The sequence below is a fragment of the Spodoptera frugiperda genome, chromosome 20 (genome assembly GCF_023101765.2).
Source record: "Spodoptera frugiperda isolate SF20-4 chromosome 20, AGI-APGP_CSIRO_Sfru_2.0, whole genome shotgun sequence".
Lineage (NCBI taxonomy): Eukaryota > Metazoa > Arthropoda > Insecta > Lepidoptera > Noctuidae > Spodoptera > Spodoptera frugiperda.
In genome coordinates this window covers 13,434,215-13,458,112 of record NC_064231.1, presented here as the reverse complement: position 1 = coordinate 13,458,112, position 23,898 = coordinate 13,434,215, and the positions used below count along the sequence as shown (strand labels likewise).

The window sequence follows — 23,898 nt, the reverse complement described above, 5'->3', positions numbered from 1 at the left end:
TTTTGCTCCATATTTTTGTGCTAATGCTTCGGCGCGATCCGACTGGACTGATACGACGACCTCACAGGAAACAAAACCAACCGTCTTTTGTGAGGGAATCACCACCCAGTGGTCCAATTCCTCGCCTCCCTAATCTCCCCATTCCTGAAATCGCTAACCTCCCAAATGGCCTGCAACACATTGTAACTACTCTGGTGTTGTGGGTGTCAATGGGCGCGGCCGATTGCTTACTATCAGGATCAGCGCCGTCTGTTTTCCGGCTTATCCTATAAAAAAATCTATTTTTAGCGGGTTTGCCAATACGTTTGGCGATTGTACTAAGTATTTGACGAATTATGAAATAACAATTATTATGTCTTCAAGTATTGAGTTGTGCTGTGGCTATAGCTACACTCCATTGTCGGCCATATAATTGCTAACCATCAGGCGAGATGGTGGCCAAACCCCATCCTATTTAAGGTCCTTTTTCACAATGTCTGGATAGCCGCTATGTACCAGATATATTTGAATAGGGAACGTAATTTGTATGAACTATCTGTTACATAAGTTTATTGGGGACTTATATAAAGGTGGTGAAACAGTCCGTAAAAAATAAAAACAAATATAATCTAGAAGTATATATTTATTCTGAATTAAACATAAATCTAATACACTTAATTGTAATTATACTATTCTAGACGTTACATACTTTGTACAGATATAGTAGAATACATCCATTTTCATTTAATTTCATAAAGATTTATAATTTACATTTAAATAAAAAAAGAAATTGCAACAAATACTTTAAATAAAACAACAGACTAGCGATTGTCATCCGTACTGTTTGAGTTTAAGGTGCATTTTCATGTGTATCATAATAATCTGTTTTTATTAAAGATAGACATTTCTAGTCCTTTTTCTAACTACCAAAAAAAAAAAAATTCCCATTACAATTGAAAACATCACATCCCAAGGTTTCTATTAAAATAAATAAATTCACCATAAAAAAAAAAACAAATTAATTTCCATGAATGAAAATACTCTTTCATTCTTTAATTGAATAATAATAATATTTACTTTAAACAAGACTTTAAACAAGTATCGATAATAACATTTACAAGAAAAATAATATTCAAATTCATCGAAACAAAATATTCACAGCTGTTGCCTATTAAAAAACATCCATTAAAACACCTCTGCTGATCCGCCAAAAGTAGCTATGAATAAAACTCTTCAAAAAGCTAGATAAACGTGTAATATATCGAGTTATAAAATTATGCAATATAACTAGTTATACAAAAAGACATTTGTAACAATGCCTTCGATATGTTATGTTATGTAATATAATGCAACAACGACGCTCATTCTGCTAACTAATACGGATTCTACAACAGACATACATTAGACAAATGTTTAAATTATTAACATTATAGCGTATATCGAAGATTCTAGAAGTAGGGCGTTTTCTAGAGAGCTAATTACTTACAATCAATGTGTATGTATGTGCACATATTTTCGTCTATATTTACGTCACTATCTAGGTTTTAGTGCACATAGTACCTCATTCCGATGAATACCTTAATATTTGTTTTACTAAATTACCTTTTATTTGTAATAAAATCAATTCTGTATAACTTGACATGCAATGAACTTTTACTACGTGCAAGTAACGCCATCTATTATTTGATACAGAAAACTACACAATTTAACGCCCCATCTTCAGAGTAAATCCTCTTACACCGTCTCCTCGAGTAAGGAGTCGGATCTCTTCAGCTAGAGTTTCCTATGCGGGGGTGACTCGGCCACGCTTGGTGTGAGAGAGAGACGGCGAATGTTCGGTTTGTCGTACTCCTCCATCGACATGGCGCGGGACATGCGACGTTCGACCCCTGGAGGTGGCAGTGACGTCAGCAGACCCTGGCCCTGGCAGAACAGCAGCAGAGACTGCGCTACCTTAGCTGGCTGTAATAAAAAGTTAACAAATTCAATACATACATACATACATATCGTCACGCCTTTAATCCCCGAAGGGGTAGGCAGAGGTGCACATTATGGCATGTAATGCCACTGTGTGCACCCTGTGGTGGTGAGCCTATTGCCATATACCGGGCACATTTCTAGACTCCGTGCTACCACTGAGAAATTTACGAAAAACCGAAAAAAGTCCAGTAATACTTCGCCCGACCCAGGAATCGAACCCGAGACCCCTTGCCCGGCAGTCGCACTTGCAACCACTCGGCCAACGAGGCAGTCAACAAATTCAATATTGACCACTAATTGTACTAACTTTACTAGCGATATAAATATCTTTGCCAGTACAGTGAATTACGTTTCCTGTTGTAAGATTTAAGTATTTTCGACCTTAATGTAGCCGTCTTTAGGGTCTATCTATGTCTGTATAAAAATTCATCAGTATCAGAACGAGTTGTAAATATGTTGTATCGAAGGCGGCTTTGAAAGTATTGCAACCACCTGGATTACCTTCGCTGTTTACTGTTTAGGTATTAACTTAACCAATCCTAAAATGATTTTCCTAACGACCATATAAAAGGAAGGTGTGTACTTATAGCTAAACCGATTTACGATTAAACACAAATCTGTTTAGCTTATGAGACAAAAAATATAATGAACACAGAAAATATTACCAGTTAACTAAAATAATTTATTTCTTATTACACAAAAGGATTAAATAGTAAAGCCATAAATAAACATAATGAACAAATAATCCGCAGGTACACAATTTCAATTATAGATTTTGACATTTTGAAATTCCGTTTAATTGAACGTGGTAATGTAAAAAACAGAACCGACCATCCAACAGAGCGCAACGGGGTCACGCAACGTGCTATTAATGCTACCAACATACTACTATTTCATTACAAGTCAACAAAAATTAGCATTAACATCCTGAATGAAAATTACACGGAATCATTTACCAATTTATCAGTGTCATCACCTCACATACATACAGGTGTCTTTCGTGCAACTAGATACTAATTATGTACGAGTATTACTATATTTGTCACAACACCACACGTCTAAGAACTAAAGCACTGGTTGAGTTCTTCGTCACTCAGTTTCACAAGCCTCACTGACTCCTCCCACACCCTCGTTGCCAGCTTCTCATCATAAATCAACTCACTGGCTCGAACTCTTTGACAGTTCTTGAAGTACTCCCCTGTGAATTTACCAGCCCTATCACTCGTGGCAGCGTACAGGGCTGTTTGCGCACCTTCCCACGGATGTTTGAACAAGATCAAAGCCATAAATGATATAAAACTGGCCCAAGCGATGCGAGAACTGTTGAAGATCCTCGTCCCAACTGCTCCTGGATCCACAATATTCACTATAACCGTTGGATTCTTCATTCTCTTGGCAAGTTCCCGGGTGAACAGCGCTAAGCAAAGCTTGCTGTTCCCATATATCCTTATTTTGGCCCAGTATCCTGTCTTGTTCCAATTGTTGAAATCGATTTTACCAAACTTGTGCATTACAGATGATGTGTTTACAATCCTACTCGGTTCAGACGTTGTGCCCGTCTTCTTCAGAAGCGGTAGGAGCAACATTGTTAGTAGAAAAGTGCCAAAGTAGTTAACTTGCATGATGAAATTCATTCCATCAGCGGTAAGGAAGTCTCCCGGGACCCCAACTCCAGCATTGTTCACCAAAATGTCCAATCTGTCTTCTGTTCTCAATATATCGGCTGCGAAGTTTCTTACAGACTCCAGAGAAGCGAGGTCTAGTAGTTTGAACACTACATTTTCATTACCAGAGCTTCTTATAATAAGTTTTTTGCCATGCAAGCCTTCATCTTCGAAGGGACACGCTACGATAACCCTTGCGCCTCTGTGTGCGAAATCTGCAGCGATCTCGAGCCCCATGCCCGCAGTCCCACCCGTCACCAGCACTGTCTTGCCATCGTATCTCTTCTTTGACTTGCACACTAAATTCGTATTCTTCTGATAAAGTCCCACTATCATGCCCCCAATAATTATAATTTCGATGATTAGTAAGATCACAGACATTTTGGTATTCAATGTAACATGTTCTACACTTGTTTCACAAAACTTTTAAGTTAGAACAAAACTTCGGCGAAGTTTTGTTTACAAACTTGATCCGCGGTATATCAGAAAGGTTCTCGGTGAGTCAATGAACGCGGTTTTACTTTTACTTTGGTGTAACAGCGGACGAGTGATTGCGTTGTGACGGTTGCAAAGAGGGGGGCTATTAGATTCGCATGCGCCGGCGCGCCTTGACGAAGATCGACATAGCGTATAAGTTACGTAACACGAAGTAAAATATTAAAAGATATTCCAATTCGGTTATACAACTTGTATGTAAGTTGGTAATAACTACGTAAGTATACGTATATACAAGTAATCAGATTATTCCGATCTAAGACCGTGACAGACCATGAACTTGTGCGTATCAAGTTTCAAGAGCAAGGAGTTTACCAGTTGAGTTTGTGAGTGAGGAGTAGAAAATTAATGTATGTAACTTTCTGATGTAGGAAAGTAAAATAGATATAATCATTCAAATATGTTCACTAATTTGGATGGAATTTCACACACAAATGAACCACCACTTTGGTCATCACATAGTATCTTTTTACCTCAGTTTTTCCTACTTTTAACTGATTCTTAATCACCCATACTTACAGTTTCAGCCAACACATCGCCAGCTCTATCCACCTTCAGGATGGTGACCCTTTCTTTGTCCAGCTCCTTGTACATCTTCTCAATGACGGTGGAGTACGGGCTCAGCATGCCCGTGATGAGGAGGATATCTGGCTGGCAGCCGCGGAGGATCAGGTCCTTGCGACTGGAAGTAGAAAGAGAGACGTGAATGTATTGGGATATTAAATCCGTTGTGATAAGGGGTTTAGCCTATTGCCATAGATACACAACATTTTTTTTACAATAGGAGATATTGCAATTATTTAGAGTTTACTCCATTTGTATAAGTTACATCATAATTATCTTAAAATTGCAAAAAGTATAGACTTTAAATTTGGTTAGCCTGTAAAATTGTGACCCCGAAGTTGCAATTAGAAAAATAGTAACCATGGATTGTCCCTTGAAAATTGCACTACCAGAGGATCGCTAAACAGACTTATATTTTACTTTTTATCTGTTTAAATTCCAATAAACAATTTTACTTTAACCAAGATCATCATCATCAACCTACAACTATCCCACTGCACAGCTGAGAGAATGCTTCTTATACGAAATTAACATTTATCACTGCTTGTTAAAGACGATGTTACTATAACATAAGACACAAACAACTTACTTGATAAACGCTCTCACATACTGCTTGATGTTATGAGTGTTCAGGTTACCGCGCAGTCGAGACCGGTACTCGGCCAGGGTACGCTCACGTTCACCTGCCTCCATCGAGTCACTCGATATTTGCTGGAAGATTAACAGAATATTTTAACCAGAAGAAGAAAGTGCTTAAGAAAGTGAAGTTTTTAGGATTATAGTGTTTTGGTTGAATGTATTCGTTGCTGGTAAAGAGATACTACATAACCATCAAGAGATATAAATTTTAACTTTTTGATCTAAAATAATGAATAAAACTAAAAACTTTAGCGTTGTTAAGTCTGCGTTTGGCCATCAACCCGTTTACTGCCAGGACGGCGAAGCGAAGATAAAACTACGAAATAAATACAAAGATTGGATTATTTCAGAAAGACACAATATTGCTGAACTCAATATCTTGATAAACACACCCAACATTCAAAACAGAATTCAGAACAATAATCCAAGATTTAATATTCAAGCAATATTGTCGAGGAATGCTTTAACCCACTAGAAACGTCCCATAAAGTAATGCAATATCGCAAAGGTTAACGTGGGTTGCAACATCTTTAGTACTTAGACCTAAGTGGTCCGCGGTTGTTACCTTGGGGTACTCCTTAGTGTAGTTTTAGTACGATAGTGAATGTATTATTAATTTTCTTTAAGTTTTGTGTTGAATTTGAACTAAAAAATAAATTTGTTTACAAAAACAGGTCAGTTAATGCTTTAACTGTGGATAAAAAAGTGTTGGAGGCAAATCCTACGCTACCGTGGTTTATAGGCGTTTAGTAGAGTAAAGAGAGTGAGAAAAAAAAGAAAATAATAATAATTGAAACATTGATGGGCAAAGAATACATTTCAACCTCTTATAATATTACATTAGTTTTAATAAATAATATAAATTTTCTACAACTTAAAATGTAGTAAAAGACAAAGCATATAAGGAAATACGATCGATGAATGATAGTAATTATTTACAATACAAAAAGGATATAACAAAGCTAACTAAAAGCAAAAACTAAAACTAATAGATGTTAGTATGTTAGTCGAAGTAAAGGAGATGCTACTACGGGCAGAGAAGATAGTGGAACTATTTTAATGATAAAAGAAACACATGTAAATGAAGCATTTGAATAAAATAACTCCACACAAACATGGGTAATATCATTCTCAGAAATAATAGAAATGATGGTAAAAATCGAAATGACAAAAGTAAGTTACAAGACAATGACTATACAAGCAAGAGAATTAATATTTCTGAAAACAATAAACCACATTCTTACCTCAAAGTAGCTCAAACCGAGCAATTAGTAGTATTAGTAACAAAAACAGAAGGAAGAAATACCTGGTAGCTAAAATGCTTTTCGTTTTCAAAACTCACGTGGCCAAACTTATGGTAGATGAGAAAGTCCTCTTCAGACTGGGAGATATCAGCTCCTCGCCATCGGGAGAACCGACTGCGGAAGGCATCAGCCACCGAGGAGGTGGATGCTGTGCAGTTGACGAGGATCAGGCCCAAGAGACGCCTGGGATGGGCCAGCCCGCACCTGGCGAGGACATTAGCTCCTGCACCCTCCCCCAAGCCAACTGCGTAGCGTACGTGAAGGAAGTCCAACACTGTTATCAGGTCTTCACCCAATGTCTGGAGTGATGGGAACTGGTAGCTGTGGATAGAAATTAGTTTTTTGAGTGTCACTACAAAATGACTAAACTTCCAATGAAGACATAGGAGCCGTTGATGTTTTACAAAGTCCTGTAAATATCATGTTGTGTATCGATCAATCGAATTGGAATCATATCAAAGATTATGTTCTATAACTTCTAAATTAAAACATTATATTCTCAAATCAAATTCATCCGACATAGAAACGTTAAGTCTATTATAAAAAAATATCTGCAACAACTTACAATCAAGGGCAGAAAATATTAAACCACCTCAAGCCCTTCAGAGATTCATTTGACTTTCATAATAGTTCTGAATTATTTCAAATGCGCTTTGACTTGCAAAACCTTTTACAATTGTACTCAAGAGAGTCTTGAGCTCGTATAAAATTAATGATCGCAACTTTATTATTCCTAGTGCTTGCTGTGAACTTGGGAACTTAGTAACCTCAATACTGCATTTCTTAAAAAACATTCACATTTCTCTCCATCTCTCTCTTTTCATCCAGTTTTATTAACTTCCAAATTAAATATTGAGTTTGTACCGAACTTTACAGTCCTTTTAATGTCCTTAGAAACTATTCAAATACAAGATATCCCTTACGGAGCAGCTCTTTGTGTGATCCACAAATTGTTGTTTCGAGTCTGGGTGTCATATCTATGTGAACTTGTATGTTTGTAAACGCACCCACGACACAAGAGAAAATCCAAATGTGGGCAACGTTTCTCAAATAAACCTTATGTTTCTGAAGTCATTTTATCCGCACAAAACTTTAAATAAGTGTACTCACGAGTCTGGCAGATCTGGCGAGTTCTCCTCGTGCCCTGGCACATCCACGTGGATGAAGCAGGAACGCTCCTTGATCTCCGACATTGCAGGACTGTTCACGAAGTCAACCATTGTCGAATCTGGAACGAAAATTTTCTTAAATCCAATCCGTAAAACATAATACAAAATATATTAACATATTCAAGTTGATGAAGTCTGATCTTAGAAACTACCAGATATACGTAACAGATTTAAACTTCAAAAAAGTTTTCACCAATTAACAACAAAGCTAACCAAAACTAATAAATTATTATCTTTTTTATTTCTCACTTGGAACCATTCAATCAGTCTTTAAAACTAATTACTATTAACTATCTTTAGAGCTGATATAACCTAGATGATAGCAAAATCGATAGGGCATAGAACTAGCTGTCAAATCCTAATGAACTTTATCTAAAATGTAATTTCTCCTGTATCTAAAAGGCTATCAATCTCTGCCAAATTTTGACTTAGCATTTGATGCTATCATCAGACTACAAAGTTCTAAAAATCCATTCTCTAAATTGTAGAACCCTTTTAATGATGCACTACAACTTCTCAATCAGTCTATAAAACATGTTTAAAACCAATTATTATTGTCTGGGACCCGGGTACGTCCTAAAACTGCGACCAGCCACCGAGGAATGGGCAGCAGCATTCTCAAAATTTATCGGTGACCTAACTGCGATCCCCAAGCCGCCTGCCAAGCGTGGGGATTATGGCAACCCCCCCCCTTTCACTATGAGCGACAACAAAATTACACGGCCCCCAGTCCCCGGCAGCTCCGCTATTCCTGATCTAGGTAGCGGATCAGGTAACGGCGGAGCAGGGGGTGCTAAGAATCCCCGGCAGAGAAAGCGCTACCACCCCCGACGAACTTTGGCCCTGGCAACGCACAACATCCGCACACTGCGGACTGATGAGAAGATTGTCGAGCTGGAGGAAGAATTGAGCAAAATGCGGTGGGACATCTTGGGACTATCTGAAATCCGAAGAGAGGGTCAGGATACGATAATCCTAGATTCCGGCAACTTGCTCTTCTTCCGGGAAGGAGACCGTAAATCCCAGGGTGGTGTCGGATTTCTCGTCCGCAAGTCTCTCGTCAACAACGTGTGTGAGGTCGACAGTGTGTCGAACAGGGTAGCGTACCTTATACTCAGAATATCTAACCGGTATTCGCTGAAGGTCATACAGGTATATGCGCCGACCTCGACACATTGTGACGACGAAGTAGAGGCTCTGTATGAGGAAATTTCAAAAGCCATACACTCCTCCGAAACACACTTCACCGTTGTGATGGGGGATTTCAATGCAAAGGTGGGCACACGGAATAGCGATGAGTTGAGAATAGGGCCATTTGGATATGGGCAGCGAAACCATCGGGGCCAGCGGCTGGTCGACTTTATGGAGAGGGAGAGACTCTATTTGATGAACTCCTTCTTCCAGAAGCGACCGGCCAAGAAGTGGACATGGATAAGCCCTGATGGTTCTACCAAAAATGAGATCGACTTCATCATGGCGACCGAAAGACGTATATTCAGTGATGTCTCTGTGATAGCGAAGGTGAAAACCGGTAGCGATCACCGTATTGTCAGGGGCACACTGAACATCAATGTAAAACTAGAGCGGTCACGCCTGGTGAAGTCCACGCTCCGCCCTGGACGTGCCCAGATCCAAAACCCCGAGCAGTTCCAACTCCAACTGCAAAATCGCTTCAGTGTCTAGCTGATTGTGGAAACGTGGACGAGATAAATAATGGGTTGGTGGAAACTGTCCGAGCAGTGGGGTCAGACTTCTTCAAGACCCCCGCCGAAACAGGCCCCAAAAGCTCTCCGACGGAACCTTAAAACTTCTTAAGGATCGTAGCGAGATGAGGCTGCAGTCTTCAGACGATATGTCTGAATACGGCAAGCTCAATAGACGAATCTCGAAATACATGCGACGTGACCTGCGGGCCTATAACGCCGCAAGAGTCAGAGACTTAATTGAGCGAAACAAGGGCTCAAAAGTCTTCGCAAAGAATTCGTCTGTTGGGCAAAGCCAAATGACGAGGCTGAAGACCGAGGATGGCAGCGTCATCTCGTCGAAGTCCGAGATCCTCGGAGAGCTCGAGAGGTTTTACGGACAGTTATACACCTCAACACGGCAACCCATCGTCGGTACAGCTCGGGACCCAAGAGCTAAACTGACGCGGCACTACACTGAGGATATCCCAGACATCAGCCTGTACGAGATTAGGATGGCTCTCAAACAGCTTAAAAACAACAAGGCGCCGGGCGATGACGGAATCACGTCGGAACTTCTGCGAGCGGGTGGAAAACCGATACTTTTAGTCCTCCAGAAGCTATTCAATTCCGTCATACTCGAGGGAACCACGCCGGCAGCATGGCAACGGAGTGTGGTGGTTCTGTTCTTTAAAAAAGGCGACAACTGTCTGCTAAAGAACTACAGACCTATCTCACTTCTGAGCCATGTGTATAAGCTGTTTTCGAGGGTCATCACGAACCGTCTCGAACGCAGGCTTGATGACTTCCAGCCTCCCGAACAAGCCGGATTCCGAAAAGGTTTCAGTACCATAGACCACATTCATACGCTGCGGCAGATTATACAGAAGACCGAGGAGTATAACTTGCCACTATGCTTGGCGTTTGTGGACTATGAGAAAGCCTTCGATTCAATCGAAACCTGGGCGGTGCTGCAGTCTCTCCAGCGGTGCCACATCGACTATAGATACATCGAGGTTTTGAAGTGTTTGTATAACAACGCCACCATGCGCATCCGACTCCAGGAAGAGACTACGAGGCCAATCCAGTTGCGGAAGGGCGTGAGACAGGGAGACGTTATATCTCCGAAACTGTTCACGAACGCACTGGAGGACGTTTTTAAGCTCTTGGACTGGAGCGGACGCGGCATCAACATTAATGGCGAATACATCACTCATCTCCGTTTCGCCGATGACATAGTCATAATGGCAGAGTCGCTGGAAGAGCTGAACACCATGCTCAGCGACCTCAATACCGTTTCCCAACAGGTGGGCCTTAAAATGAACATGGACAAGACGAAAATCATGTCAAATGTCCATGTTGCACCTATACCGGTTGTCGTTGGGAACGATATACTCGAAGTTGTAGACCACTACACATACCTGGGTCAGATCATCCAGCTAGGTAGGTCCAACTTCGAGAAAGAGGTCGCTCGAAGAATCCAACTCGGATGGGCAGCATTTGGGAAGTTGCATGAAGTCTTCTCGTCAAAAATCCCGCAGTGTCTGAAGACCAGGATGTACAACCAGTGTGTGTTGCCAGTGATGACGTACGGTACCGAGACATGGTCCCTAACTGCTGGCCTTTTAGAAAGGCTCAGAGTCGCCCAGCGCGCGATGGAGAGAGCTATGCTCGGAGTACCTTTGCGCGACAAAATCCGAAATATGGAAATTCGCCAAAGAACAAGAGTTACAGACATAGCTCTCAAAATATGCAGGCTGAAGTGGCAATGGGCAGGCCACGTCGCTCGGAGGACTGATGGCCGCTGGGCCAGGAAGGTGACTGAGTGGCGACCGCGGACCGGAAGACGCAGCGTGGGCAGACCTCCCACTAGGTGGACCGACGACATCGTCAGAGTGGCGGGGAGCCAGTGGATGCAGGTGGCGGCTTGTCGTTCTACGTGGAGGACCAAGGGGGAGGCCTTTGTTCAGCAGTGGACGTCTCTCGGCTGATGATGATGATGATGATGATTATTGTCTACCTATCAATTCCACTTTGACTCAATGTCATAGTGGTATTGAAGATAGAAAATACATAAATCCAATTGTCATATACTAAAGAGCTATCTCCAAAGTAAACATATTACTGTTCATGCCAATTTCCTCGTTGTTTACGCATCCATCAAACTCATTGGTAATCCACCGATGAGTTGGTATGTATGGAGGTATACCCCCGGTCGTAAACACACACTGTCATGGATGTCCGTAATTAGAGCAGTTATTAAAAGCCATCGCAAAACATAACTCGTATTGGCAATCATTCAAACGTTGGCAAATGAGGTGGACTATACATAGTGTAAAATGTAAGGAGTTGTTCACGTATCAAATGTATACTAACTAATTGTACAAATTACGTTTAGGCCCATGAGCAAACTATAACGGAGAACTTTTTAAAATCCCACTATTTCATTGGCCAAATCATAAACCAAACTCTTAATATTGCTTTTAACTTTTCAATTATCAAAACATCTAGACTAATAAATAAGAGTGAAGTGTCTGTTTGTAATATTGAAATAACCGCTTTTTACTAATTACATGCATATGAATTACTATTTTTGTCTGCCTGTCTGTTTGTTTTGGCTAATCTCTAAATTGGGTGGACTGATTTTGACGGGAGTTTTATTGTCACGTAGCTGATGTACTAAGGAGTAACCAAGGTTACTTTTATTACTTCACAAAGTCCGTAATCTACGCGAGGAAGCCGCAGGCAACAGGTAGTATTAAAAATAATTGTAGACCACCACAATAAGTATAGATGCATCAAAGTGATTTAATTTGATTTGAAATAACCTTAAAATTTTTGACTCGCGATCTTTTCCTTGTACGTACAAAGACTATTTTTGGTGCATTAAACAATTTTATAGACCTTATTTATTACTTTAGGCTTAAAGTCAATAATAAAATGGAGTTAAAGTGGTTCTCTGTTGAAGTGGGTTTATTTATCTAATAAAATAAAGTCTCTCACAATGAAAGAATGAAACGCTTCAATATAAAAGATGATAACAGTCATAAAAGTCTAATTGAAATGGTGAAGTCATTGTTATTTCTTCCACAACACAGAGTAAGGTTAGAAGAATAATGTGCTTATTTTTCTGTGAAAAAATGCTAAAGTCACCCCTTTTAATCAACCTTTTACTAGTTATATCACGAATACTATGTCATCTACACTATATACATAAAGCTGAAGGGTTTGTTTATTTGTACGCGCTAATCTCCAGAGCTACTGGTCCGATTTGAATAATTATTTTTGTGTTTGGTAGTGCATTTATCGAGGAAGGCTAAAAAAATATCACGCTGTTATTATTAGGTTGAAACCGTAGGAGCAGAGGGTGAAATTGCGTGGGAGTAGCTAATGTGGGATACTAAGGGGATAATTCCATTCCATAAACCGACCCCAATCCCAAACTCTTTGCTAAGTACATTATTAGCTACTAAGAAATTTTCCTCAAAAACCTAAAGAACTCAATAAAACTCACCTAGTCAAGGAAATTCTTCCAAAGAGACAAGCATAATTTATGGAAAATAAGAGAAAATAAGGAAAAAAATAAATGAAGTACTTACGATTGGTCCCAAGATCGTGCACCGTCAGGAACACACATCTTTTGTCCTGTTGACTTAAGTCCCCCTGAAAGATTAAACAAACCAATTAACCAATTCTGTTCTCATTAACCTCTGAATTAGAATTAGAGCACAAAGCAAAATAGACCTTAAAACACAGCAGTGTTGCAAAGGAAATTAAACTATCTAATTAACTGGCTACGGACTAATATCCTGTGACAATGTAAAATTGGGTTTTGAGCCTTAAGATGTCATATCAGAATTTCGTACAGTTGAATCCTTTAAGCTCTAATTCATTGTAAAGGGAACAGGTGGCTTACCGCCGTACTCAGACACATTTAATGGTTACTTAACCCAGTCCTTAGTAATTGTTTAAGTATGGGAGAGCCATGCTTCGACACGAATGGGCCGGCTTGACCGGAGTGATACCACGGCCTCACCGAAAACCGACGTGAAACAACGCTTGCGTTGTGTTTCGTTGTGTGAGTGAAGTTACTGGAGGCCCAATTCTGCCCTTCCCAATCTTCCCAATCCTCGATTGCCCAACAACCCTTAAATTCCTAACTAACTTCCATAAAAAAATATTTTCGGAACAAAATCGTTACTAAGGAATAGTTTAAGTAATCATTAAATGACTCTAAGTACGGCAGTAAGATACATATAAGTAATACGAGTAGTATCATATCTCCATACTAAAGAGAGGTAGACAAAGGCAACTACGCAAGTTTCTAGAATATAGGTCATTTCATAGACTTGAAAGACATTGTCTGCCTACATGATACGCAGATCTAGAACATAGGACGTGTTTAATAAGAAACCTAGGTATGATTTCTAGTCTAGATAGACTAGATGTTGTGTGAAGTGTTGTGCTACTTATATCTATGAAAACTTGCAAGGTGTTGAGGCTACTAAACTAGTGATGTGTGGGATTAACATAATCGTTAAACTGCCGCATTCAGGGACATTCAATGATTACTTTAAACTATTCCTTACTAACGATCTTAAGTAACCATTGAATGTCTCATCATCATCAGCTTTTCTCGTCCATTGCTGGACATAGGCCTCTCCAATATTCAATAAATGAAAGGTTTCTTAAATCTAACACAATAAAGAGCACGTTTCACAAACAAAACACAACCTTAACTGCATCGATTTTAGGTTTTTTTTGTTTTCGCGATCCCAGATGTAATATGAGGGATTGAACTCGATATAATTGTAAACTCAATCAATTGCTTACTATCCTATGCTTTATATTTCTCAAAATAACTACAAAAAGCTACAAAAATCATTCAAAATCGCTATGCCATTGGTGTTTTTGTGAAAATTCACACACACACACTCTCAAAAGCCAAAAAATGGTATGAAGTGTGAATATTTATCTGCATAAATGAATAAATTCACACAAAATCATAAAAACGAAAGGCTACAAAGAAATAAGAAGACTATAAATGAATTATTAAAATGATCTATTCTGAAAAATCTCTAGAAAACACAAGCTTTCATGGTCGTTTTTTTTAAGAAGAATGTGGTCATTTTACACATAGTAATTGGCTATTTATTGGCAAATCTTTACTTCAAGACAATTTCAAAAACTTACGATAAAATATTATCATGTTGTTTAGTCTGCCACAATAGGGTAGATGACTATTTTTTATTTTAATGTCCGTCTTTTAGATTACTTTAAAACATAAGACACATATTTTTTTATTTTCTTTCGAAAAAAAAATATATTCGAAGATATTATATTGATTTGAAATATCGCGTGACGTTACTTCTAGGTATGTTTTATACGTAGAAATGACGTATTTGCTCCCACTCCTAAACTTTAATTCTATCTAAGTATTGTTATCTTGTATGACAAAATAAAAAAATACGTGTCTAACATTTTTCAATGACCTAACTGACGGACTTCATACTGTTTTAATTTCCATACCCCGTCATCATCCCTATTATCAAAAATATAGGTAACATGAATTTATTACTGAAAGTCGGATGATTTGTAATCACACTCTGGCTTACCTTATTTGGTTGAGGTATAATTCCCTGGTTAGCAGAAAAACAAAGAAAAATGTAAACGTGTGAATATAATTTTTGAAAAATACTTATCGTACAAATTTTAACTTTATTTGTTTGTAACAAGGTTGTATTTAGAACATCATCACCTTATACATACCAACTACAATTAATTTTAGAAAAAAAATGTGTATCTTACAAATTCAAACCTTATTCCTTTGTAAAAAGGTTGTATTTAGAACAACATTACCTATACCTACAAATTACAATGTTAATTATTGGAGTCTAATAATATCACCATCAATTTACTTTAGTAATAAATTAATTAAAACGTTTCCAATGTGTAAAGTTGAGATGTAAACCAACTGCAATACATTTTCCATACACACAGATATTGACGAGACAGACTCGCTAACAGAATAAAAAATGTTAAAATACGACCAAAATAAATAGCCTAGGTACTTACGTACTTCTTTTATCAAAACAGTTAAAAAGATAAACATAGGTACATAAAGTATTGGTTTTATTTAATTCCATTTTAGTTTAATTTATGTAGGTGATATATTATGCATGTATGATACATATAAACCTACCTCTTAAATCACTCTATCTAATAAAAACGCATCAAAATCCATTACGTAGTTTTATGGATTTCAGCATACAAAGGGACATAGGGACAGAGAAAGCGACTTTGCTTTATACTATGTAGTGAAGTTAATAATTTAGTTTTCCTAGCTAAATGCTATGACGTAAACTAATTCTCTACAATATGACACAATTTTGCGATTCCAAGATGGCGTCACTGCGATTCCCGGCAAAAGTCAAGGGAATTGAAATGGCAAACGGGTAAATTCTATACCATTTTCATAAATGACAAGGTAAGGTATGTGAGTACCTTGACACAATAAAATTGTACTCATGGCATACAGAAACTAGATTATACTAATGCTGCAGACGAAATAAATGAACCAATAGTAATTCATAATCTTCGGTTTGTTTTACTTTCACATATTACTTAACATTTCGGACATACCTAAATTGAAATTATTTTCTTGTTTGAAAAAGTTTGAAGAATGACATCTTGAGTTTATATATCACTAGATATTATCTTTCATATAAAATGCCATGTTAAATCTGAAGTAATTATGACAACATTTATAGGCATAGTAATTTAATGATACTTACTTGGACATGCACGTGGATATCTCCACTCCGATCTGTGCTGACGACATATTTCTGTAACAATCGAAATACAAATTAATAACAAGAATATAAGTTTTTAAACTGACATGTTCACTAGTAATATCATTAGAACTCAAAACGGGATATTTACGGATGAGCACAGTGAAATATCGGAAACTCACAAACAGTAATAAACATAATTGTTTGACGAGGAACTCGACTAGTTTCAGGCCATGCCAGAGGCTTATATTCCGTTCACTGTTATCTATCGTTCTATGTTATCAAGCCGATAACATAGTAATTAATTTAGTATGTCTCACGAAAGTTACAATAAAAACTAATAAACATGGTAAATATCCCGTTTTGAGTTCTAATGATACCAGGAACTTGAGCTTGAATCAGTACCTTAAAAACTTTTAGAAATGAAAGGTCATTATAAAGTTAGTATTGGTATTTATACTACAAGGAATAAATGAAAGAGGCCAGCATTTTTCTTCGTAGATACGATGTAGTAGTAATAACAGAGAAACAATTGAAGCTAATGTAAAAAAATAACAATGAATGGCTAAAATAAATCACACCAACAATTTTCTGATGAAGACAAAGAAGTACGAACTATCGAACAACCATATTGTCATCATCATATTACACATAAGACACAACACATAAACATAAACACAGACACAACATAGCCGTGAAGCCACGAAGCCACAATTAAGCTGATTACAGAATACTCGAACAGATAAACATAAACCATTATAGACGCGACAGTCCTTACACACTAATCGGGGCTTAATCTCTTAGTAATAATTAAGTTTTTATAAAGAAAGAAAAGAAGAAAAGAAATGCAGTTCGTTCACATACAGTAAGTAAAAAATGCAAAAAAGAAATATATAAGCATACAAAAGTATTTGGATCTATCACACATAAGTACGTATCTAGTGAAAGAAATTGAAACCAAGTATCGAGATTTCTCAGCGTTTTGCTTGATACAAACTCCCAAGAGGGTTTCTCAGAAAATAAAGCACTCACTTCTTTTATAATATTCCCATTGGGAGTTGGGGAGTTCGCATGGAGTTTCTTGCTCGTTCTTCTCTATAGAAATCTACACTTTGGAACGACCAAATAGCTTCACTAGAGGACTGACCGACAGACAGACATTTTTAATATGTATTATTATATTTGCTTTGACGTCCAAAAGTGCCTTCCTGGTCTATTTGAAATAAATAATTTCAGCTTTGACGGCAAGCAAACCCGACCTCGTTTTCTAAACCACTCTACATCATTATAATCATTCACTATAATTTAAAATTTGTTTCCGAAACGACTAATTAACAACTTGAAAGACCATCCTTTATTGTCCAGGACACCATTGGCTTTTTTTCTCTAATTACAAAGACTCTGGTCCGTAGTTTCTGCATCGCTAATCAATCAGCTAGCCACGCGATACCATCAATTAGTCCCAGTAATCTAGTCACGCCCTAATCCCATTAACCGACGATTGCTGTAGGAGACTCCGGTGGGTTTCCAGCTTATTTGCACTCCGTCCTATTTCCCTTTTTTCCTTTTTTTATTTGTTTATTGGGTCTCTGTAAATGATCTAGGGTTTTTCTCGTAGCACTTAGGATATTGTTTTTTTTTAAACGTTGGTTGGTTTTTTTTTGGGATGTCATTAGTTGAATTATGTAATAATAACAATGAATGAATTACAAGTTTATGGCCCAAATTTTTGTTAGGTGGTACTGTAATCTGATAGTAAAACAAGCTTCCATGAAAATGTTATTTCTTTTAAATTTTTAGCACCTGCCTATTTTATTATCAAGCACAATTTCCTTAGCCTTTCCTGATTCAAATATTTTTTTTAAAACCGTTACCCTGTCTAAAAGACTTACAATTTGTGGATCACATAAAGAGTTGTTCCGTGCAGGAATTGAATTCTCTACACGTTACGCGGGAGTCGGTTGCCCAGCCACCCCGCCGCTCAACGTCACCGCGTAATTTAAATTGCTAGTAAGCTAGCAACACAAACTTCTACATAAATCTGCAATCAGCATTGCTTATAAACAAAAACGGTCGATCAATGTCACCACCTCTAGCTTGAGTCACCTACTCTAAAAACCAATATAAACTGACATTTCAAAGCGGCGCTGCTTTTAAGGAAAAATGTCAACAATAATGTCAAAAGCAGAACATTTTCATTTTAGTTCGATGTTTTCCCACATTTCAATTTACAGTGGACTATAACCGGTGGGCTATGAAACAGGGTTTGTTTAATACAATTATGAGATTAACTCGATATTGGTAATAGAGTAATGAAGTTTCACGTTACTATATTTGATGTGCCAGTTTAAACAGATCGATATGAGCTGTTATTGGATGGGCCACAATTTTATTATGCACTTAACTAACAAACGTAATTATGTAGCCCATAAGGTCGATATTTACTTAAACATAGTAACGTAATGAGAAATGGAAAGTGACTTTATGAGTAGATATTTTAAAATATGTTAATGGAAACAGAGAATGAGGAAAAATTAACTTAATTTGAATTCATTATATTTCAACATATTTTTTTACACAAAGCAAAGGATAAGTATAAGTTTTTTTTATTACTGACAGACAATACATCATCATCACGCTTGTCAATGCGGGTTTGCGATTTGAAATCTATTACAAGCCCAGTTTTCGTCACAATGTTTTCCTTCCTTGAGCAAGCGCTGTGATTAATGCTCAAACCTTCTCCATGTGAGAAGAGGCTTTGGTCAGCAGTGGTCACTAATAGGCTGATGACAATGATGATGAATACATCGTCATTCCAATTAATTTCCACAAATACCTCGCTTCACCTAACCCTTAAATCGTCGCGTTCTATTTCCACAAACGATCCCGCAAATATGAAGTCGTCTACCAAGTAGGTCGGCGGCGGGGTTAACTGGCCAGTTATAACCAACCGTTTGTTTTATGAGAATACTACTGACATTTTGAAGTTTTATGACGAGAGGCGACGCACGTCCCACCGAGTTAAATGTTACGTTCAAACGGTGATATTTTATGGGAAAACTAAACTCGGAAATGGCCGGGAAGTTTTGTTTTAAACTGTTTAGTTTCTACTCCGAATAAGCTGCAGAGGATTTGACCTACGTATTCTGTTTTCGGTTACAATTTTCGTCGACTGATAGGAAATGTGAATTTAGTGTAATTATCTTTGTCATATCATCCAAATACATAATAATAATATAAACATTTATATTGGTGAAATAAATTTTTAAAGAATTTTGACAACTAGGGCGAGCCCTCCTTGGCCGAGGCGACAGGGAGTGTCAGACTCTTACTGACTAAAAACTACCCCGTTCCTGCTTTTGAGCCGGAGCCCCAATAAACCCACTAAGTAAGACTACTTAGCAGCTCCGGATTAGGCATCATCCCTCTGGAACAACTAGCTATAATAATTAGTTGAGCTTTTTGACAACCGTAGGTCCGTTCTATTAATGAAAGCTACATAAAATCTAACACTAATTGCTATACTTACTTATAGCAAGTCTAGCATCTAGATTGTATCTGAATTCTAGCGCTGGCACCGCGGTCAGCAGTCAGTAAACAAACAACATTCGAGCAACAATGCGTGTTTACAGCGCTACGGAAATAGATCGGTGCGCAAGCGCAACTCTCGATACGTTTTTATGGCGCTACGGGATAAAGGGTAAACTTCGTGGTAGATTTGTTTATGCATTGTAATAATAAAATATGAAAATAATATTTTTTGGTAATTTCAATATGGAGATTTCTCCGATGTATCGCAAAAAACAAACATGTTTTTAAAAATCATCCCTTATAGTAGTACAGTATGTATAGATATTATATTCGTCTAACACTCCAAACTGAAGCTATCGTTTAAAATGAGAGTTCATTTTTCCACACTAAACTTCGCTAAGAGTCATACCAAGTTTGTCTACTAGTAACCCATAACTCATATTAACTTACGTAGAAAATTCTAGAAATACCAAGACATACATACGCTTTACTACAACCACTGTATGACGCAATCAGAACAAATTAGAGTAGTCAGCCATCCACAGACACATTTCAACAAACGTAGCTGAACCTATAAACGGCTAATCTATACAACCGCACTAAAACCACGAGTTTCGCGCTACAAACGCTTTCAAAGATTAAATAGTAATCTCCAATCAACAGCAGGAATATTCCTTTATCGTACCAAAACCCCATAAATATTCCCTGTCATCATAGCCAAACTCTAAACAAGATTATTTGTATCGGCATTGGATATTGAACAGATTTTGCACAGTACCCTTAGTACGAGTTTACTTTACGTTGAACGAAAACCAAACGAGAGCGCGTTCGGCACTCTGATTGGCCGGCACGAATGAACCAACCAATCAGAGCGAACCAAACAAACTCGTACTAAGCCCTCAGGACTATAAAACATCGACGTTGTTTTGTTTTTCACCCAAAAAGTTACGCAACCTTTAAAGTTAGGATCTCTTTAGGGATTTGCTTTTGTTTGTCACTCGTATTAAGATCTCTTAAAAAGTTTTGTCGGATCTCTTAACGGTAAGTAATGCTTGTTTTTCTCAGAAGATGTGTGAAGGTGAATTCGGATCCTATTTTCGTGACTTTTCGGAACACGAAATTTCGTTAGTGGTTGAGATATGCGTTGAGACATACATACTTTTATCTTTATAAAATTAAAGGTAAAATAATGTGTAGGTATGTCACCATCATTAAGATAGTGACAGACAAATTATAGTAACGTGTGCGTTTGTGTTAATATTGCTATTGCAAAATAAAATAGAGTCCTCAATACCTTTTTTTGATGGGGGAAAGACTTATGTCGCATTGGGCGAGGCGAGAGGAACTGTCAGACTCTTACTATCTAAAAACCACACTGTTCCTACTCCTGCTTTTCGAGCCGAAGCCCCGGTAGGTCAGTAAAATCTCCTAGATCATGGAATGACCATGAAACACTCAAATGAAAGATTTTCCTTCATAAAAATAATTATCAGTTACAAAGAATACCAGTTCATTGACTTTACAAAACAAATGTTTATAAACAAATTTTTATTTTTGGAAAACAGACGCGAACATTGTTTTACTGAATTTCAGATTATTTTCAGATGCCAATGACCTATTGATGTACTACGTCATAATATGATGATTTATTTTTCAAGAAGATGAATGGGTATACGTTAAAGTAAGTAGTAACGTGGATAGACAAATGGACGATGGTTAAAGGAAGTTTAGATAAAAAATAAGAACTCTGTTAACTGGTTGGAAAATATTTGTATGAATAAGTGCCTTCTGCACTCTTTCCTTCATTAATGTAAAGATTTTTAGTTAATTCATTATGTCTCACAATAGTTATTATAAAACTACTCCATCTGCTTATAATATTATATCTCCAGCACATTAACTAGTGTAGTGTAAGCTTATTACATGTTCATCAATTCTTCATTAATAGCTAATCGATATTTTGGTTATGTGTAGCAACTTTAACAAACATCCTATTTTAAATAGAACACCATCTTCATCATTCTTAATGACATTTATCGCCGTTATCAGAGTCAGTCAAACTCCAGTTCTTAGGAATTGTTTTCGGAATAAATAGTCCGGTCAAATTAGACATTCGGTGCTACATAAATTCGCAACAAGCTGAATTTTGGTACAATTGTTCAAAACACGATTATAAACAATAGCTGAAAGTTCCCCATCATTCCCGTGTGTGGAATTTTTTTTATTCAAAGTCAAATGTCAAAAAAATTAGTTTTTCGCGAATTTCAGCAAAACAGTAAGTTTTATCAGAAAAATACCTCAGACTAAAATTGTAGATCATTAAAATTAAATTATCTATAAAATATATTAATACTTTTTTTCTCACGGGACACCGTTTCGGAGATATCGCAGTGTAAAAAGTTGTAACAGTTGCAATTTGACAATTGCAACTGTACACGTTTATAATGCACACGTTTCCACGCCACCTATGAGGTAGTGTACTTAGCGCGTTTTTTAGGGTTCCGTAGCCAAATGGCAAAAAACGGAACCCTTATAGATTCATCATGTCTGTCTGTCCGTCCGTCCGTATGTCACAGCCATTTATTTCCGAAACTGTTGGGTCTACATAGTTGAAACTCTGTAGGTTAATGTATTTCGATAACCGCTATTCGAATTTTGAATAAAAATTCATAAATTTAAAAATTAAAGGGGGCACTCCATACATAGAACTGATTCAAAACTTTTTTTTTTCAGCTAACATATCCGTTATGGGTGTCTATGGATAGGTCTTTAAAAAAGACATTAAGGTTCCTAAAACCATTTTTCGTCGAAATCAACCGTTTGAAAGTTAGACGCTTCCAAAGTGGAAAAATGAGTGTCCCCCCGACACTCATTTTTCCACTTTGGAACAATGAAGAAAAAAGTATTGATATATTTTTTATAGATAATTTAATGTTCTACAATTTTAGTCTGAGGTATTTTTCTGATAAAACTTACCGTTTTGCTGAAAATCGCGAAAAACTCATTTTTTTGACATTTGAGCTTGAATTTTTTTTTTCCACACACGGGAATGATGGGAAACTTTCAGCTATTGTTTATAATCGTGTTTTGAACAATTGTACCAAAATTCAGCTTGTTGCGAATTTATGTAATTTCACCCTAATGTTTTGGTCTAATTTGACCGGACTAAAAATCATAACTAAGGAAAAGTTAAAGTAGTCTTTTAATGTCTCTGAGTACAACAGTCACTAATATTTCGGCTAGTCTGGTAACTGGTAACTAATAATGAATAACAAAAGACTACAGCTAGCCGTCTTATTTTAGGCATCGCTCGATATCGCAGTGACCTAATAAATTGCAGCTAGTTTTGCAGCTCAGAATATAGTATCGCCGACTCTTCGAAGCTTTATTAAAGGTGTCTCTGTTTAAAGACCTTTAAGACTCGTAAACGATGGATGTAGTACTTACTTATTTTTTGTCTATAAACATCATATTGTTGGCTACAATTTGTAACCAGTTCTTGCTATATACTAGGTAGGAACGTTAGTTTGATGTTATGTTAACACCATGGATCGCTTAAGCGAAATACAATTATATTTAGTCACTAAAAAAATACGACATATTTTCCAAGGTACAACATGAAACAAACTCATTATTTTTTTTCCGATCATGGTATAAAAAGACAAACATCCGAACGTAGTACCACCTATCTCCTCCCTTTTTTGAAGTCGGTAAAAATGATCAATGCAGTTACAACAATAATCAAACATCTAATAATGGCTAAAGTACACATAAATTCAGCTTCAAAATCTAATTAGTATAGTGTGCGCTACACAAACAATCTTACAAAGACACAACGTTTACGATCCTCTTCGAGCGAGGCTAATAGATTTGTCCCTTCTACCCACACCTGTGTAACCTGTGACCGCAAGCGCAATAACCACAGCACGATTAGCTTGTGGTTGCTAGAAGATGCTCCTAGTGTTACTAAGGATGATATTATATCCTATAATTATATTATAAGACAAGTTGAAGCCAAAGGCTTCGCTCGCGTAGTTATGGACTTTGAGACAAATAGAAATAAAAGCCATTTTAGAGATTAGCCAGAACAGCAGGCAAAT

General features: G+C 37.4%; 2 protein-coding genes across 15 annotated transcripts in view; both read right to left on the bottom strand.

The window, feature by feature from the left end:
- Positions 1–604: 604 nt before the first annotated feature.
- The window catches only part of LOC118282231 (uncharacterized protein ZK1073.1), a 67,489-nt gene continuing 44,195 nt past the window's right edge, over positions 605–23,898 (bottom strand). For 6 of the 14 annotated variants that reach the window (XM_035603209.2, XM_035603200.2, XM_035603204.2 and 3 more), the window contains 8 exons: positions 16,271–16,321; positions 15,092–15,115; positions 13,076–13,139; positions 7,736–7,853; positions 6,628–6,946; positions 5,272–5,393; positions 4,638–4,800; positions 605–1,941 (listed from right to left, as the gene is read on the bottom strand). In XM_035603209.2, the coding sequence (XP_035459102.1) occupies positions 1,753–1,941; positions 4,638–4,800; positions 5,272–5,393; positions 6,628–6,946; positions 7,736–7,853; positions 13,076–13,139; positions 15,092–15,115; positions 16,271–16,321 (1,050 nt within the window). In that variant the 3' untranslated portion in view covers positions 605–1,752. The remainder of the gene's footprint in view (positions 1,942–4,637; positions 4,801–5,271; positions 5,394–6,627; positions 6,947–7,735; positions 7,854–13,075; positions 13,140–15,091; positions 15,116–16,270; positions 16,322–23,898) is intronic. The other 8 variants (XM_035603210.2, XM_035603201.2, XM_035603207.2 and 5 more) reach the window with 3 other exon arrangements.
- On the bottom strand, positions 2,621–4,617 carry LOC118282026 (retinol dehydrogenase 11-like). Its single transcript, XM_035602903.2, has one exon. It carries the CDS (start codon positions 4,002–4,004, stop codon positions 3,018–3,020), a length of 987 nt encoding a protein of 328 aa, XP_035458796.1. The 5' UTR covers positions 4,005–4,617; the 3' UTR covers positions 2,621–3,017.